General features: G+C 36.8%; 1 protein-coding gene across 1 annotated transcript; it reads left to right on the top strand.

The window, feature by feature from the left end:
- Positions 1-117: 117 nt before the first annotated feature.
- LOC131432880 (uncharacterized) lies at positions 118-17,063 on the top strand. The gene is made up of 13 exons (XM_058599438.1): positions 118-261; positions 1,622-2,004; positions 7,007-7,132; positions 7,214-7,399; positions 7,466-7,630; positions 7,689-8,529; positions 11,549-11,825; positions 11,892-12,027; positions 12,104-12,239; positions 12,303-12,797; positions 12,856-14,928; positions 14,988-15,452; positions 15,705-17,063. Exons 2-13 carry the CDS (start codon positions 1,816-1,818, stop codon positions 16,259-16,261), a joined length of 5,646 nt encoding a protein of 1,881 aa, XP_058455421.1. The 5' UTR covers positions 118-261; positions 1,622-1,815; the 3' UTR covers positions 16,262-17,063.
- The last annotated feature ends 2,617 nt before the right edge of the window (positions 17,064-19,680 follow it).

The following is a 19,680-nucleotide window of genomic DNA, read 5'->3' as shown; positions in this document are numbered from 1 at the left end:
TCCAATCTGGTAACGCCAGCCATTGGGTAACGCCGGTAACGCCTTTACATATTTGACAGTTTGTATGTACCTGCGCATTGTACAATGAAACCGTCAACGTGCCGTCAACGCACGCAGTCGACTTCGACATATAAGTGAAAAATATTTCAGCAGTGAACAACGTTGCACATGAAAGTTTTTAGACAAGTGAAAAATATTTATTTTAGCTTTGAAAATGTGCTAAAATTAGTAAAAAGTGTCTATTTTTATGCCTAAACAAAGGTTAGTTGTTTTTGTGATAAAAGTGTACTTGTTCAGATATGATTTGACGAGAAAACAATGAACAAATTTTCCATATAAGGACTGTGACTCATCTTCGATAATGTCGGACTTGCAAAGATGGCGGAGCGCTAGTTTATCGACATTCGTGTTGTAATCGTTTTATTGTGTTGCTGCGAATTCGAGTTCTTCGCTGAAATTTAACTGATCCGTATTTTTGGAGAAATGCTCACTGCTGTCATGATTATTCAAATGATTTCGTTAAATTCACGTACGTTACACAAACCCACGCCTTCTTTTTATATAAAAAAAGTTGTTACTGAAAACAAAAATGGCTTCGGTCTGTTTTCACACTGCTACTAAATGCAAAATGCAAAGTTGTTGAAAATAAAAAATGTTTATGATTGTATCAACTGGTTGATAAAGTCTCATTTCATAAATGCAATGTTTTAAAATAGTAATTTTAGAAGTGATTAAAAATATTCATTGATTTAAGTTATTGGATAACTGGTTTTATTTGGTTTGCGAAGAGTAAAATATGTTAAATAACGAACATTGTGTTTTGCAAACTAATTAAAAAATTAATTATTTGTTAATCCATACTAACCGAATGCTAAAGTAAACGAAAAATCCATATAGAAGTGTGGTCATACTTCAACTCGAATGTGTGCGGTGAAGTATTTATTCAGCTCGCTAGATGTTACCGATATATAACGTCTTTGTTTATCTTACTAGTTTAGCACCGAATACAGTCGCTCGAGTACGTGGAAAATCAGTGTGCTCACCTCTTCTTGCATGGTGAATTTGATATGTTGGCACTAATCGTTCCATCGATTTTTGTGAGTTTTGGTTTATCAAGCTCGTTGAAATGGGATTTTCATTTTGTCCAGACGCTGCGATTTTTTTACATTTGATTGTCGACTTTCTAGGAATCACCCGAAGCACGAATTCCGACTATAACTCTTTCTTGTGTAGGATACAAAACGTGTCGGTCTAGCTATAATTATGCCTAAGTACGGTTTAACTTATAGTGGATTCACACTAAACTTCGTTCGGTATTTTTTCATCTTCTGATGAGTTTAGAACAGCCGAAGTATATACTGATATATCAGCACAAATAAACATACGTTGAGAGCAGGTACCGCTGTGATGAAATGTTATTTTTACTGAAAAATCAGCTACCGATGTTTGAACAGCTGAGATCGGTAATCCAATTTAGGTGTATTTCTTTTTGCAAATTTTCCACATTGTGTAGTATGTACGTTTTCAATAGAAATTCTATTTCTTTTATAAATTCTAGCTGCTTGAATACTGTTGAAATAAACAAGAAAATAATGAAAATGTAAATTTTCTCTTTTTACAGCACGGATCTTTTCGATAGCAACAGTTGGAAACTAAACAGTAGCAGAGCGGCAGATAAACAAAAAAGTGTTTGAGGTTGTGTGTGTGCGTGATCGCATTGGAAAACTTTCCCTAAGTTCTCCACGGTTGCAGTTCACTATACTGACTGTTTGTTGAAACGGTAACGGTAGTCAACCTCAGCATTGTAGTGCAATCATGGCGACGTCGCATGACCCCGCTGCTTCAGACAAACGAGCCAAGGAGATTGAAACGGAGTATCTGTCCAGTCTGGCGGACCTCAATGTCAACAGCAAGCCACTGATCAACATGCTGACGTTGTTGGCCGAGGATAATCTGAACTATGCTACCATCATCGTGAACACCATTGAGAAACGTCTCGACAAGGTTTATAAACTTATACTAACATATATTTTACAACATAACTTAGTCGTAATCAGTTTCATGCTAGAAAATGGTTGAAGTACTCAGAAATGCTTGAGTATTTCCAGTGCAAAACTTGTAGTGAATTGTAAGTGAAACGAACACACGCACTGAAAAAGAACACGCTATCAGTTAACGTGGTTATTCCAAAATATGAAAACATACGAGCGGTGATATGCGATAGGCACACCTCTAATAAGTGAACGTACGTCATTATCACATTGGTGAATGCGAACTATTGACATATCAGTCTTTCTGTAATGTATTGTAGAAAAAAAAAACTCATTCATTGCAAGACTTTCATTTTACGTTTTATCCTTATATTTTTAACACCATTAAATGTGGAATGTCACTGGTGAATTCATTTCCTAAACTAGAACTGAGGGAATTGTCAGTATGGTTTTTAATTTAACATACAGCATTAATTTTAGAATCGTCTCACAACAACGATTAACGAAGTGCGATAAATTAGGCATTGCTTGCTTAAAATCGTATATTATCACGATTGGTCGTCGTCGCCATTCGTCGCTGTAAGAATATAGAAATATTTTTGGGGATATTTCTACTTTCCTATCCAGGAATAGAAACTTTACGTTTATTTAATTCCGGGTTCAACCTTCATAATATTTGACTGAAGGGAACAAATTGTATTTCACTTTTATCATATCAAACTTTTGACGTAACAGAAAATTTCATTAATTGCATAATTTCATTATCCTGGTTCTTTTCATTTTACAATTGTTTTCAATCGCTTGTTCTTGAAACGCAATGATCGAAACCACTCAACAGCGAGAGTTTCGTTCAATAAGCTAAATTTAAGTAGGCGGCGTTGAACCTCAAATTGTGTCAATACAACCAAACTGTTGAATAAATATAACTTTGGGGAGACTGGGGCTAATTTCGTTCCATGGATTTACTTCGTAAACACGCTATCATGTAACAGTTGCGTTAAATCAATACAATTCAACGTCAGTAAGCTGGATGACGTTAAATCGATTCAGTTTGGAGTCAATCGTGTTCATGTCAAAACGTGCAATGAATGTCCAAACCGGATAAAAAAGTAGTACTATAGTCTAGTCTTTAATAAAGAATCTAAAATCAATTTCAGCATAAATTGTTTAACACAGCATAACGTAATTTTCGATACAGCATCTATATTTCGGCGATCACTAAAGACTTAAACCAACAGACAATCCATTCGAACATGGTTTGATTTTTTTTAGCCTTCATTAAGGTTTTTTAAGACTTGGTCAATCTACTGCAGCAATCGGTAAAAACCTAAGTGTAATGTTCTTTTCAATATCCAAGAAGTGTCTGGCTTAACCCCGGTCTCCCTACTGTTGAGTAGATATAACTCGCATTTTAGTATTTCTTTGTTAGGGCCTTATTTAAACTACTTAAAACCGCGTCACCTAAAATTAAGTTATTAAACGAAACTCCGGAGTTGTGAGGAAAATACTCAAAATTAGAAAGTTTTGCGAGTTGTAGATGTATATTTTACTTGATTGGAATGAATCGGGTCGTGAATATATAACGCATCCTGTTCCATGGGTACATAATAATATCTTACATGTCAGGTAGAAAATCAGTCATATGAAATGATGCTTAAGTTGATGGTAAATGGAATTCATTTAAAACCAACATTAAATTGAATAGGTGTTGTTTAACAGAAAGTAATTTTTTGGTTGATTTGAGAAATGAAAACTATTTTATATTTACTATTAATTTATACTTACATATTAATGATCTCATTTTCATTGTCAGTGTGTTGTGAATCAACAAAATGAACAAATATCTAATTTGTTTATCAAAAATCATTACACAATTGAGTCATTGTCTTGCACACCGTGATCTTCAGAGTGCTTCATTTGCTACTTATACTTGACTGGTGAATTTTGAGATCGTTTGTTACGGAACCTAAAATTTGTTTGATCGATTTTGACTTCAGTCCATTTGGTCCCGAGTGAAGAGTTTCTATTTGTGATTTCTGAAAATATGAGTCAAACAACAATCTTATTTTAAATGTTAATCGCTCAAACACCTTTCGTTTTGTTAAATAAGTAATATAATAAGTTCGAACATGTTTTCATATCCACGTAGGCTCTAAATACACATTTTGGTCGACTATTGTAAGCATTAAGAGTTCAAACCAATATTGCAATCTAATGTTGAAAAAAAAATCGAGAAAGAAAAAAAAATTCATGTTAAGTATTACTTGAATTCCTTTTGAAAACTTCCAACAACAGAACGAATACGGCCATTTTGAAGTAGTTTTTTTCACACGGAAAGTGTCGCAATTCATCATTCATCAATAAGATGATTTAACGCAAATCATCGTTCGTAACTGAGTATCATCAAACAGTATTGAGAATAAATCTGAATGAATGACTGGGAGAATCACGATCATCCAAAAGTCGTTAGCGTGCCAGATTAGATATAACCCTTAAAACCGGAGGCTTTCATCTTATCGCCTCGCATAAAACTTGACACAGATAAACGAAAACATAATGCTCACATTTTCAAAACCAGAAACTAAAAACAATGTTCGTGTAAATAATAAAACATTTACAATCGAAACCTCTTTCAATTGATCACTATTATAAAAACTTTACAGTTTCGATCTGATTTTCTGTTTTTCCTCCATATTTTTTAATGATTTAACATTTTCATAAATGTGTGTAATAACGTTTAGCTCGGAAATATGCTACAACAATATCTCGATTAATTTATTATGAGTGCTAAGTGTTTTTTTCGAGAATATTAAATATTTTTTGAAAAAAATATAAATCATAACAAATGAAGTCAGCATCATTATGTTCAAATGTTTGGGATTTCAGCGGTTAGTGGAATGAAAATGAATGTTCCCTTAAATTCCACTATGAATAACTTTTACTATTTCGTTATAATACTAACGTAATAGTGACAGACAGATACTAGTATTTCAAATGCTATTTGCACTCATCCTCAGTGTATCAAACTTCTAAACTGATACACCGAACATGAGTGCAAATAGCATTCGAAATACTAGTATCTGTCTGTCATTATTTACGTGCGTATTTTAAGGAAATAGTAAAACTTCTACAGAGTGAAATTTAAAGGAACTCTTATATTTTTCCAAAACGGATCATTATGTTGACAAAATATTTCCAAAATTATTCTATATAATCGAATCATTAACTTAATAGCAAATGCAAGGTCTGGCTTGAAATCAACAATCTAATTCTCATTCAGACTTTAATAAAATAAAATATGTAACTTAGTCATTGTAAACGTCCTTTGCATTAAGATAAATTAAGATTTCTCCACCCGGATTTAATTCGTTTTGCATCATTTCAGAATTTATTTTTTTACATATTTCACCGACGGTCATTAGTCTTACGGTCAATTTGCATAAAGGCCATTTAGCATAAAGGTTTTTTTGGCATAATGGTCTTTTGGCATACGGTCATTGGAGATACGAGAATGGGTGGATTACATGTTTGCTTACAAGGAGCCGTCGATTCGGTATAATATCTACTCGAAACATAAAAGAACAAAAAAAATATGAAGAGAAAGTCAATTTATAATTTTCTAATTAACAACAAAACAAAAGAAAAAGTCGTAACAAAACGAAAACAATTATCATAATATTTAACTTAAATAAAGAAAAAGTAAATCATGAAGTCAACAGTTACTTTGATTTCGACCTCAACAATGCTGCGATTGCCTTCAAGAAATTTTCTTCGGTGTACGTGTTAACATTTTGCACTGTCTGAATTATATTGGCGTAATTTTGTGGAAGGAATTTTCGGAAAATATTAGTTAAATGAAAAATTGTGATTCGCGTGAATTGACCTTTATGCCAAATGGTGTTTATACCAAATAACTTTTATGGCAAATGTCTTTATGACAATTGACCGTATGACTAATGACCGTCGGCGAAGTGACCGCATACCATTTATTTCAAGAGAAATATCTGAATCATATCTTTTCCAAACTTTCGTGATCTGATAAGAATAACTTATTTTCATTTTATCATATTTCTTTAATGTATAATAGTAATTCCCGCTGTAAGTTTCAAATTTCAGTTTCACTTCTCTGTGAATGAATAATCTTTTTGGCATTTTCTAAAACATTCAAAGATTGTCTCTTACGGAGTGCATTTTCGTCGTGTTGTTTCTTGGTGGCTGTTAAGTTCATGGTTTCAAGTCAGATCCTTTTCAGTATCTTTCTGTAGCGTATAATTTTTCGCTATGTAATTGAACATCCCGAAACATACTCAATTTATTTGCTGATGAATAATCGAGACGTTGTTGTGCAGTTGTACGAGTTGAATTTTATTCTTAAGATGTTAACAAAGGCTGTTCGGGAAGTGTTGCTTCGTAATCGTGGTTTCCAATTTCAAAACATAGTATGCGCAAATAAAATGTTTTTTTTTATCTCAAATGTAATGAACTTTATCCAAACACAATTTGACATAGTAAACCAAACTGTGTTCGCAAAAATTTTATTCATACAAAATTTCAAAACTCAGTTTAATCGAATTAAAAAAAACACAATCATTCTTTTCTTTCAATAAAAAAAAATTTTCATTGTATGATTCTTATTAAAGTTGTAAGTTTTACTGTTTTGCGTAGTGTTAAAATTTGATTTAAACTACTTGGATTAATTATAGAACACACCAACCATATTATATTTTATTGTGTCATAACATAATAAAAATTGAAAACAGAGAAGCATAAATTTCGTGTTAGTTCATTCTGACGCATGCAACAGAAAAGGATAACTGTAATGTGTTCTGAAATTGGAAACTCGATTACCGCCGTTTATCGGGAATTGTCTTGAACTAAGTGCAGCTGATAACGAAAACCAGACCAGTTTACTCGATCGCATACCCCTCCCGTGGCGCAAAACTAAGGATCGATGAAGCACGGTAAAGTAACAAACATGACTTCATTTCTATACCCTTCTGCTTCCTCGTAAATAGGTACAACCGGATGCTAAGCTACCTTTGCTTTACCTGGTCGATTCCATCGTCAAGAATGTAGGCAAAGAGTACCAGTCACTCTTCAGTCAGGTCATCGTGAGTTTGTTCTGTGGAGTCTTTGAAACAGTAAGTCAGTCTCATGTCTCACTATTGTGTAGATATTAGATACTCATCCGAATTTGAAAATTTCAATGTTTTATTTTAAAGGTAAATGAACGAGTTCGCGAAAAGATGTTCAGTTTACGCCAAACATGGAACGATGTTTTTCCTCAGTCCAAGCTGTATGCGTTGGATATTAAAGTCAACGCCATTGATCCGGGTTGGCCGATTACTGCACAATTAAAATCGAAGTCACCATCTATTCACGTCAATCCAATGTTCTTGAAAAATAAGGTAATTTTTCAGACATCTTTGAAATTCACATATAAATTCTACATCCTGTATCCTTAAATCGTGCAGGTTGCTGAACCAAACTTGGATATGCAGCAGCAGCTTCGCGATAAACAACGTGAGCTGCTGGAGCTTCAAGCAAAGAAACTTGAACTAGAGTTGCTAGCCACAAAGAAACGAATCGAAGAACAGGAAAAACAGTTAATAATGCAGACAGCTAGTGTATCGAAAGAGGTTAGTTACTCGATACCGTTCTTAAATTTTTGGTTCTAAATTTGTTCAAACTCAATAGACTCCCCCCGATTTCAAGCGGACTGCACCGGCCGGTCGCCAGCCTGCCCAATCAGGATCTGCTCCGCGAGGTCGTATTGTGCCCCCGAATCCGGCAATGATTAATATGGTCAAATCACGCGATCCTCGTTTAGCACGTCAACAAGCACAGCTCGCAGCTCAAATAGCAGCTGCCAGTACCAATTCTACGCCAACAGTAGTCGCCGGAATACAAATTCCGCATCAACCGGTTGCATTAGATCCGTCTGGAAAACCGTTAAGCATCAGGGAACGTCTAGGAAGAATACCCAAGCGAGTAGTTGAGCCCCGAGTAAAAGCATCACCTTCTGACGGAGAGCAGCCGAAGAAAGCCTCCAGTGCAGCTAGTAGTAGTAGTGCAACCACCACATCATCACATAAGTCGCGCAGTGAATATGATTCTACTAAAAAGCGTGACCGGAAAGACGATGCCAAATCGAGTAAAGGTTCTTCCAGCAAACAATCCAGCACCGACAAAAAGAAATCTTCAGTTGATTCATCTTCTCCGAAAAGCAGTTCACCTACTAAAAAGAAATCAACTTCGTTGGAAAAATCACCTTCTCGAAACGAAAAAATCCCTACAAAAGCGCGAGAAGGAAAACCAAATAAAATCTCTGCCAAAGCCCGTCGATCTCGTGATTCTTCAAAAAGTCCTGAGAATCTTTCGATTTCACCAGTATGTAGCAGTGAGAACCTCGTTCCCATTACCAACGAATCCAAGGACGTGGATCTCCGGTTGCTGATACCGGAAAAGAAGATGAAATTGGATCAGCCACAACCACTTCCACAGGAGAATGTAGTTAGCAAACCTCTAGCCGAACAAAGTAAGAGTGCGAACAATTTACTACCTTCACTATCTACTCTGAGTTCTAGCGTACAGAAACAGTGCGTTGCAATGATAGTAGTCCAGATAATCGAAATCTGGCAGCTTCTTGTTTGCAACACTAGCATGTTCCTTCTTTCTTCGCCGATTCTGCAATGTCACAGTCACTGGGTATCATATCTGTTGTTGGTAATCGTGACTCCAAAGGCTTGTTATCATATAAACAGTCACGATTGTTTATATGATAATAGATCTGTCTTAACCACTAGAAAGCGTAAGACTAGAGCGATAAACTATTTAATGTGTTGCCAAATAAATGCAGTTTTTGATGAAGGAAACACCAAGAGGGCATTTGGACCAAAATTGTAGTTTTTCTTTCCAATCTCTTGAGTCGGGAGTGTTTCGGTGCAGTTTCTGCATTGTGTGCACGTGTAAAAGTAGTGGTTTTTCAGTTTGTTCCGTGCTTCGAGCAAATAGCCGTTTGCGCGTTCAGTTACTAACAAGCTGGTCTACGTGTGAAAGGATCGGTTGCTGTTGTTAGCCTTGCTATGGTGAGTCGTACTTTCAGTGCAATATTTTCTCTAATAATCGAAATAGTAGTGAACGTTCTGTCAAAGGCAAATAATTGAATTAATCTTGTTCGGAAAAACAATGCAATGTTATACGTAATGAAAGAACTATAACATTTTCTTTTATAGTATAGCATAGTATTTTGTAGAGAAAGGTCAATAAGCGTGTAACGCTGGGGGAAATTAGCTGAACTGTTGACTACAAACTATTGTCAAACTACTCCAGTGATTCTCTTCAACTCTAGGATGGATCTGTTTCCTAGTAACTACGAGAAATCTGCTGATTTAACATTTTTTCACAATACGAGGTATTTATGACTCTATGGACTAGTTTATTTGTATTGCTTGTTCAAACTTGGATAATTCAAGCAAAACGAAATCATTGGTATCATCTCGTACAGCATGAATAATTGATGAACATTGAAATAACGTTAACTCCAACTGTAGATCAAATTTTCTATATCCGCCATGACTGCCATAACTCTAAACCAACAACAATTATTTACTATTTAGAATTAAAACTATCAACCATTAACAAATCGAATTGAGTAGGGGACGGGTATAGCGTGATGGGATAGTCGATGGCTATCACGCAGCCCACCTGGGTTCGATTCCCAACCCCGCACATAGGGCCAGAAAAATTTTCTGGTCCGAAGAGGCGAATGACCTTAAGGTGTTAAAACCTCTATAATTGGAACAAAAAAAAAATCGAATTGAGTATTTCCATTGTTATAGCGAAAATCTTTCTTTAACGACGAACGTTATATTTTGTGCCCTTTTTTGTAATATGCTAAAACTATTCAACAATTATATATTAATGTATATTATGAAATTCAGTCGGATGAAACGTGTTCTAAATCTGTTTCTTGCGGAATGGGACCATTCTCGATGAAAATTAGATTAATTCTTAAGTGCTAATGACAGACTTTCTTTGTTTATTCTCTCTAATAGTGTAATGTTCTTCGAGAAATAGTCATAGTGTGAAATCTTGATTGTTATCTATTGTATATTTTATTTCACTGTTGCAAATCGTCGGCAATTTGAAAATATGAAATTTAATTTTAGAAAACTCCTTTTTATTTTTGTGTTTGATCATTTCTTATGGAAAACTGAATTTCATAAAGGGACTTTGAAATAAGACAATTTCTATAAAAAATGCGGGGTTACCTACTCGTAATGAAATTGAAAGACCATTTATCATTAAAAAAATACTCTATCTTGGCTTAGGTTGTTGTTTTTTTATTTATTTATTTATATCCAATTTCACAAAATTTGATCCTTCTGTAATTAAACTCTAATTCATCATACCTTATGCTTCAAAAGTCACGCTCTATTTTAGCATTTTCCACTCTTACTGCTTCATCTTCGGAGTTCTTAAGAGACACTTTAGCAAAATTTTCATTATAACTAGAACGTGTATTTTAACAACATTACTCTGAAGGTATCACGGGTAGCTAACTGATAGAGTTATTAGAATTATGCCCAGTCATGGATATGCATGATTTTTTTTTGTCATCGAGTCCTCCACAAGGATAAAAATGTCAAAATGTAACTACATCATGAGAAATTAATGACACAAGGAGGTAGACATTAAAAAAAAACTATGTTGATTGGAATACGTACAAGGAAAAGTACTTTTTAAAATTTGTATAGTCCTAGTTTTTTTTATGGAAACGAAATGTCTCTTAGTTATGTAAACAATTTTAAGAACTTTACACAGATATGGAACTTAGTTCGATAGCTGTTTGTTTAATGAGTGTACACTTTCGAGTAAAACGTGTCACACTGTATACGATTGGAAAATAGTGTTTAATTTTTCTAATAGTATCACAAAAATCTTTCGGCGGCGTCTAACATATTTTCTCACTTCGGGTGATCAGGTAAGTATCTCAACGATGCATTGTAATTAGTTCTGGAATAATAGAATTCACAATTACCGAAACAAAATGAATATAAAGAAAAAGCATAAACATTACGTTTAACCCGAAAAAGCAGGATCCGTGAAGATTAACGATATGTATGTAAAATAAAAATAATTAAAACAAAACAATCTACTCGACGGAACTCGTCTTATTTTTCTAGTACTAAAGTGTGTTCAACAGTTAGAGGGTCGTCGCAAAAAACGAACGAATGCAACATCACATGATAATATCACAAAAAAAAAAACAAATCATCTATTACAAATGACCACCTCACAAAGCTAACACAGCAACCGATTTCAAACAACGGAGTCACTAGCAATCAGTTTAGGGATGGTGTCTACAAGGAGAGAACTGGATTGACTGATATAGAAAATGTGTCAGATCATGAAACGGCAGCTGCAATAGTCCTGGTGATGCTGTTCTCAGTAGTTTTTCCTTGCAATCCTATATCCTTCTGAGAAAACTTTCTCAGATTCCTTCCATTCCTCAAAAGATCAAACAATCGCAACCTTTAACTCGAATCTTACAGAGAAAGCCCTGGAAGAAACACTTGAAGTTGACAATGTGCCAACATCGATGGATGTAGATCTGCGAATTCCGCCTCCCGCGGTGATTACAAATGTCGGTACTGACAGTATACCAGCTTCGTCAATGACAACAGCAAATGCTGAACTAATTTCTAGTGTGGAAACTTCTTCCCCTTCGTCAGTTCCATTAGTTCCGACAGATAATATTAAAAAGCGGCCCAGCAATCACAAACATGAAGAACCAGTTCCTAAGAAAAGTAAAGCCGAAAAAATTGATATGTGAGTTATATTTTTATATAGAGAAAATGATTTAAAAAAGAACTCATACATATTTTCAATTTATAGTCTGTTTGGTGACGAGGACGTTGATCTGAGAAAGCTAACGGCTCCGATGACTGCGGTAGAAATAGTTACTCCGTTACCTCCTCCTCCGCCAATAATCTCGGAAGCGTCTCAAACAATAACGGGAGCTCAGGTGAAGGTGTGTATATCGTATTCTAAATTATTTTTAAATGGTAATCTTCTTGGTATTATCATTGATCGGCATTGTGTTGCAGACTGATTCAGTTGAAAAGGGAAGTACGTCTCCGTCTTCAAAAGCTGCGCTGGAGGCAGTACGTGCAAAAATCGCAGAAGCCACTAAAAAAGATCGCGACAAATTGGGACGCCCATTATTGTACAATAAATTACCAGGTGACTCTCAAAGAACTTTCCTGTGTGTGGTTTCTGTAACTAAAAGTTTCTAACTAATTACAGAGGATCCAGTTCAACGCCGTCGTTCTTTCAATCAACCCAAACCAATGGACGTTGATCTACGGACACATCATCTTCCATCACAGGAAATACTAAACGATGACAATTCGCAGGATGGAATGAATGCCAACATCAAAACCATTATAGCCCAGGCACAAGAGCAGATGGAAAAGGGTGAAATTTCTCCAGAGCAGTACAACATTCTGATGAAGCAGGTGATTCAACTCAACGAAACGCAAAAAATTAGACAGGCACAGCGCATGGAAATGATGAAGCGTGCTAAACCGACCCCCGTAGACAATGTTACACTCGATGAAGTTGTTGTCTGCTCACCGAAAGAAGAGGAATCTGCCGCCAGTCCCATATCCAAAGATGACGTTGAGTCTAAACCTGTTGTACCCGTTGGACCTATCCAACGGAACGACTTCCGTGGCAAAATAACGCCGCTGGATGCTAAACCTAACTTTACTGGCCCTACCACAGATATAAGGCAAAGAGGTAGGGTGGTGAAAATCTTCTATTCTATATTGTTCAACATATTATCCGTTTCTTCTAGATCCTCGTCGTGTCAGAGAAAGCCGCTTCAATCAACCCCAATGGGAAAATCGAGGCCCTATGCCTGGTCCCGTGACGATTGCTCCAACTCTTCCAATAATTAACCAACGACCACCAGTTCCCATGTTGAACCCGTGGGAACAAGCTCCGTTCCCGATAATGGAACCTAACCTTACTGCACCTCTAATTGGACCTCGATTTCCGCCTATTCCAACTACTATGACAAACGGACCTCCGCAAACCATGCTTATGCCGGTCGTTCCCAAAGCCAATGATAGCGTTCGTACGATCAACATTGACGGAATACAGCGCGAGATTCGATTCTACGATGATATAGCCGTTATATTCATGAGTTGGGATGAACCCAAGGAAATCGGATTTCAGAAAGGTTCCCGAATGGTTATCGTTGATGATCTTGATTCCTTTGAGCTTAGCTTTAACGAGTGCTACAAGTCCATCACAATCGATGGAAAAGTCTATCAAATGAAGCTGGGAGCACCCACGCGCGAATTGTATATTGACAATACTTGGTATGAATGTTACTTCGGAGATCCACCGACGACGATCGCTCTAGACGGCATAAGTCGAGTATTCAAAATCAGTGGCCCACCCCCACAGGTGAAAATTGGAAAGAGTCGAAATGATCTAGTCGCTGGAAAAATTAACATGATAGTCAACGCAGAAACCATCATTCCTGTGTTCCTCGATTCGCAAGTACAGATAATCGAAATTCACGGACAGATGCATAAGCTGCAATTTGCAGATTTCCTACTCACAGTCATCATCAACGATCAACCCTTTTTAGTCGAATACGGAGGGTTACCGAAAGTGTTCAAATTAAGAGGAAAAGACTACTACATCCGATTTACGGCTGTTCCGAAATTAGTTGTACCAGGTAGGGTGTACATCCGAGATATGTTGCGAACTCCACTGCATCGAGATCTGCGCACTCCACCGCGTGACCAAAGCATGATGATGCCTTTCGTTCAACCAATGAGTAATATCATGCCTTTGCTGCCAGGTCTTCCTACCTCTCATGGCATGTTCCCAGGTGCTTCAATCATTCCTCCGCCACCGCAAGCTCCAACGCAACCGGCAATAGCTACCGGATTGGACTATCTCACGAATCTAATACCGCATGCACCCTCTGGAGTGAATGTTTCCAACAACCTAGCGGGCTATCAGATTCAATCCGAAGACAAACCAGCAATTGCCGTCCCTACTTCGGCACCATCCGTTCCTGCCAATCCTACTGGTGGAATGAATTTGCCAATATTGCAGAATATCAATATTGATGAACTATACAAGAAAATAGTTGCTGCGGGTATTCTTGCAAAAACTAGCAGTGTTCCAGTCAGTGCATCGTCTTCTTCCACGTCCGTGGCCAGTAAACTCGATAAAGTGTTGGATGAAGATCTTGAAGAAATTGAGCCGGTGTATCTTAGCAAATCAGATACACTAAAACGTCGCCAAACTGCAATCGTTGCCCAGCTTTTCTGTGGAATGCAGTGTAGCAGTTGCGGTGTTCGGTTTCCCCCGGAGCAAACAATGAAATATAGTCAACATTTGGACTGGCATTTCCGCCAGAACAGACGTGACCGCGATTCTGCTAGAAAAGCTCATTCTCGAAAATGGTACTATGATGTGTCAGACTGGATACAGTATGAGGAGATTGAGGATTTGGAAGAGCGTGAAAAGAACTGGTTCGAAACTCAGCAAACGGAGCAAACCGAGTTCAATGGTGACGGCGATCAGGGTAATCGGAACGTTGATTCTCCCCTACCGAGCTGTCCGGCTGGTTCGGACGAAATCGACAAAAGGTGCCATATGTGCCATGATGACTTCGAACAATTCTATAACGAAGAAACGGAGGAATGGCATTTGAAAAATGCAATTCGTGTCGATGAAAATACCTATCATCCGCTTTGTTACGAAGACTACAAGGCTTCACTAACACTGGATGAATCAGCGATAAATGTCACTACCGAGGGCGAACAAAGTAAAATGGATGAAGACGTAGAAGAGGTTAAAATTAAAACTGAGGTGATAAGTGATGCCGATGATAGCATTAAAGGTAAGTTAAAACAGTAATCTTTATAATGCACAATTCCGAAACATTTTTTCCTGCTTTAGAAATCACTATAGATGATGATGATGATGTAATTGTATTACCACCAAGTGAAGAAATTGTTACCGAAATACCCGACGACGACGATCAAGAGGCAATAGATTCACAAACGAAGACAGATGTCGTCACTGAGAATGAAAGTAGCAATAAGCTAGATTCTGCGGTTATGGAAACTAACGTTTCGCCTCACGAAATAAAAATTACGGAAACACGAATCGATGACGATATTGTTATCCAGGAACCTACTATTGAGAAAATCGATGTGAATGATTTGGACGAGAGTGAAGAGATCGATCCATCTACTAGACTATCAGGTATACTGGACGAGAACTCGCAGATGTCGCCTTCCTCACAGGTGAAAGTAAAGGAAGAACCTAAAGATGATGATGAAGTCGACGAAGAGGATGCCCTTTTCGAAGATGTTGGGACGATCGAATCGGTAGTGGTCCAGAAATTGCCTAAGGATATAGGTAAGATATGTTCAACATAATTAGTTAGATGGCCCTTATTATTAAATTAATGTTCAAACGCAAGAGTTATTTCAACTCGTTTGATAAGTGCCGAATGCCGCTGCAGATCGTGGGTTTTATAGAGCCATGATTTATGTGCTCCTTCTGTAGGCGTAAAAAATGTACATTTATTAAAACTACAACATTGTTTACAATCAAAAACATTGTCTACCATTTATATGAAATAACTAATATTCATTTTATATAAAACAGAAACGGTTGATGTTGAAGCTGTTCCATCGCCCTCGGCCGCACTGGAAAGCACGAGTCAGGTTCATTTAAAACCGTCCATCGACGGAAACGATGATCTGCAGGATACGCCTGCCTCGGGGCTGTTTACCAATAGGATCAAAATTAACATCACTAAAGCGAAAACCACTACGAACACTAGCAGTAGCTCTAGTGGCACCATTACAACTAGCAGCATTAGCAACGGCAGTAGCTCAACACTTGGATCCAGTATTGCAGTTCTCATCAGTGGTGGCGGTGGTGGTGGCTATCACGAAAACGGTACCGACGACCTGCTGTACGGCAATCTCGATGATGTACATGGTCACAACGAGAACAGTCAAAACAGTAGTAATCAATTGATAATGGTGATGCATGAAGAAGAGCAAGATGATTCTAATAAAGGGCCGGTCGCCACGACCAAAGAAGAACCGACTGATATTGCGTATGATTTGAAGCCGAGTTTGCAGGGTATCGATTTTACCCGGCAGCCTCGCGTAGAGAACGGACTTGAAACATCCGGACTTTGCTCGATAATGTAAAACAAGAAAAAATGAATGAGTGTTTGAATTTGATACTTGAAAAATGAAAAAAAAAAGAAGTCTAAACAATGTGATATAAAGCCGTTGCCCGTGGGAATGACCTACCAAGCAGGATTTGCAAAACGGGGTTTGGCTTTTTATAAAAAAATACTTTTAGTGTACATTGCTATAAATTAGTCGGTAGCTACGGAGAACTATTTCATTTTTGAAGAAAAAGTTCAAATCTCTCAAAACGGACAATCAAACTGTCAAAATGAGAGTGTACATAAATCACAATTTTATTTGAAGATAAGGTTAGAACTAAGTTTTGTAGTTATGAAGAAACAAGAACGGAAATAAAATTTAATTTATCCCCTTTCTTACCTCCCCCTTGGAACCCGGCTGAAACGAGAAATTAGTTCCTTCATAGCGAAAACATTCGCGTTTGGTATTACAATGCAATAAAGCCGAAAATTCAGTTGAAGTGCCCATAATTTTATATAAAAGAAATTAACCATATGAAAATGAACAAGTAGTGTTGTATCATGTGAACATTTTTCTTGTGTTAAAGGAATTGTTTTGAGGGATGTGTATTCCAACTATTATAGCTATTTTGTCGGTTAGCAATACATCTTTATTAAACTTCATTGTAAATGGTTTGTTTAGTCAAATATTGAAAAAATGAATTATTTTATTTTCATTAAAACGATGGGTGGCTTATTTTCTAATGGAACTCGTGCAACACTCCAGGATAATACGGAGAACGGACGGCGCTGTAGTGAATTCAAATAAACTCAAATATACTGGGAAATACAAAAACGAATGATTGTTTAATATTTTTGTGAAATAAACATTGCACTATTTGAAAAAAAAAACAAGTTTATTGCTGAGAAAAAATAACCGTTTAACATTAAAATGTAAAATTTTTTCTCACATAGTGTATACATACTACATAATAAAGCTATAAATAGTGTATGTGAATTTCTTTCAAGGGGTTTCGAATAAATTCGTCTAAAAAAAATCTATGATGTTTAATAAAAGAGTAATATCACATTCCATACTTAGCCGAATGCCAACATGTTAAAGAGTCATTGCAGTTTACTTCACTTATGATGCTTTATAGACCATTCATGTTTAATCATACTAGTAAGATATCTGCGCGATACAGCCATGTTGAGTAAAAACAGACGCTGTCAGCTTGGAGCGATCTCAATCTTCAGTTCAGCAACGCCATCACGCGGCGTCGCATTCAATATTTCATGTCAATTGTATGGGTGCGCAGTGCTTCTATTTTGGCGCGTACGAATTTGACATTTCTCTCCCCTACTTCTATGTACGTGATTCGATGCGGATTCGCCTGTGGGCACCATGGTCGCAAAAAAGTATGTTGCCAAAGATTTGTTCGGGAAATGTGAGAGCTGGATATCTTGTTAATATGATGTCTTCGGTAAAAATAATTTTCGTGCTCTCATGCTTTTTATTATTATTATTTTTGTTGATAAAATAATTGACAAATATTATGGGCTAGACTAGATTGCCTAAAACCAGAGTGACGACATCTCATCCGTAATGTTGGCAACAATTCAAAACATTTAATTCAAATTGTTGGCAGTTTTATTAGCTTTATATTGTATTTGACAGGTCGTTTGCTCGTTTGGAATGATGCTGTATCTTTCACACAAACAGCTGTCGTCACTCTGGGTTTAGACTAGACCTATTTCACCGTGATATATTAGCCTCGACTGTTTCGTGATGGCCGAAGCACCACTTCCGATTAAGTCCATAGTGGTAGACCGACGACACGACCAGGCACTTCGAAGAAAAATCGCAATAAAAAGTGTTCATGCGCGATCACTATCAGTTACCGAAGTATTGAAAGACCCCTAGGTAATAATGAAAATATATTTTACAAGCATCACTGCTGTGGTTGCTACGAAATAGTCACCATGCACAGCATAATAAACAAACAGGTAATACCTTAAGAGATGTATTATAAGTAAAACAGTTTATTTCAAGCTAGGCTAATTATATTGATTGCAGGAATAAACCAGTTTTCATGGCGCTAACAATATGGCGATGTAATGGTGATCTAGCAAAATGGAACATATCCGTATATATATTGCCACTGAATTTTTCGTTTGCTATCTACGTATCTATCCAAAAAAAATTGGAATGACAACAGGAATGATAATGTCGTTTCGGGATTTTGGTTTTTTCCTTAACGTGCAGAACCGCGATTTTGCATTTCATTCTAATAATCAAAATACCCTGTCAAGTCGTTCCCACTGATTGTCTCGTCTTCTACTGGCGTTTGAAAAGAGTTTCAGACCCTAATAACCGTTCTCACTTCCACTTTCACTTCACACTTATATCACTTCACTTGATTTTCCCTGTTACTGAGCTGTTACGCACACTGAAGTAGTCACTGCAGTGAAAAAAATCATTTTTCCAAAAAAATTATGTGATGTTCGTAATAACCACGAGCTCATAAAAGTAATTACTTTTTCCTCTGAAGCGACTTTCGTGATAAATACCTACATTGACTTCACTTGATTTTCACCGTGAAGTGATACCTATAATAAGGGTTTTCACCGTGTAGTGATACTGGTAATAAGGGCCTCATTATATGAATTCGATATAAGGGAAGAATTAAAAAGGGACACTCCGTTTCCGCATTTTAGCGTAGGCCACTCGACCTACGGTTGAGTAGTTACGTACATATATCATTAAATGCAATTCATATCAGCGAAGCGCAGATCACAGTTGATTGAAATTGTAATCGCAGCATATTTCACCGGTAACTAAACATTTATTTTGTGTAGGACTTTTATATAATTGAAATATTGGTGAAAAAGTCATATAAAATTTATGAATGCTGATTAGTACATTTGAAAGTATATAAATCATTGCAATCACGATCGAAATGATTCTAACAAGTAGCAACATCATCAAAATTGCAGCATAACACCAACATTCGCGGTCATACTGTTCATCTGAGTACTACAATCACGGTGAGATTTTCTTCACCCTCTGAGCATCACGCCGTAGATAAACGCAAAAGGGTTAGTTTCGGGTCTTTACGCACTTTGAAGAGAGGCTACAAGAATACATATTATTAGTGAACAGAATATATAATTAAATACAAAATTAGCAAGCCATAAAAACTCTCAATTCCGATTTAGATCCGCAGTCGACGATGAGAACTTCTGAGATGCTCTAGATTGGGCATATGCAATAATGAAACCGAGAACGATTACCTTGAAAAGATAAACAATGGTAACTAGGGTTACTGTAACTGTTATTTTGAAAACAACAATTTCTCTGACCGCGTTCCCAATTTTAAACATTTTTCATTAGATATCATTTTGACATTACCAGTTACTGAGGGGTAGCTCGATTTGCGATACAGTTTTAAAAGCGAGTGGCAGGTCGTGTCGTCG

Source organism: Malaya genurostris, chromosome 2 (assembly GCF_030247185.1).
Source record: "Malaya genurostris strain Urasoe2022 chromosome 2, Malgen_1.1, whole genome shotgun sequence".
NCBI lineage: Eukaryota > Metazoa > Arthropoda > Insecta > Diptera > Culicidae > Malaya > Malaya genurostris.
The sequence above is the reverse complement of the archived record's forward strand: the minus strand, read 5'-3'. Positions and strand labels throughout refer to the sequence as shown.

Coding starts and splice junctions, on each gene's coding strand:
- LOC131432880 (XM_058599438.1), top strand. CDS start 1,816: ATGGCGACGTCGCATGACCCCGCTGCTTCAGACAAACGAGCCAAGGAG. Junction 7,631..7,688: donor CAGCTAGTGTATCGAAAGAG/GTTAGTTACTCG, acceptor CAAACTCAATAG/ACTCCCCCCGATTTCAAGCG. Junction 12,028..12,103: donor TAACGGGAGCTCAGGTGAAG/GTGTGTATATCG, acceptor ATTGTGTTGCAG/ACTGATTCAGTTGAAAAGGG.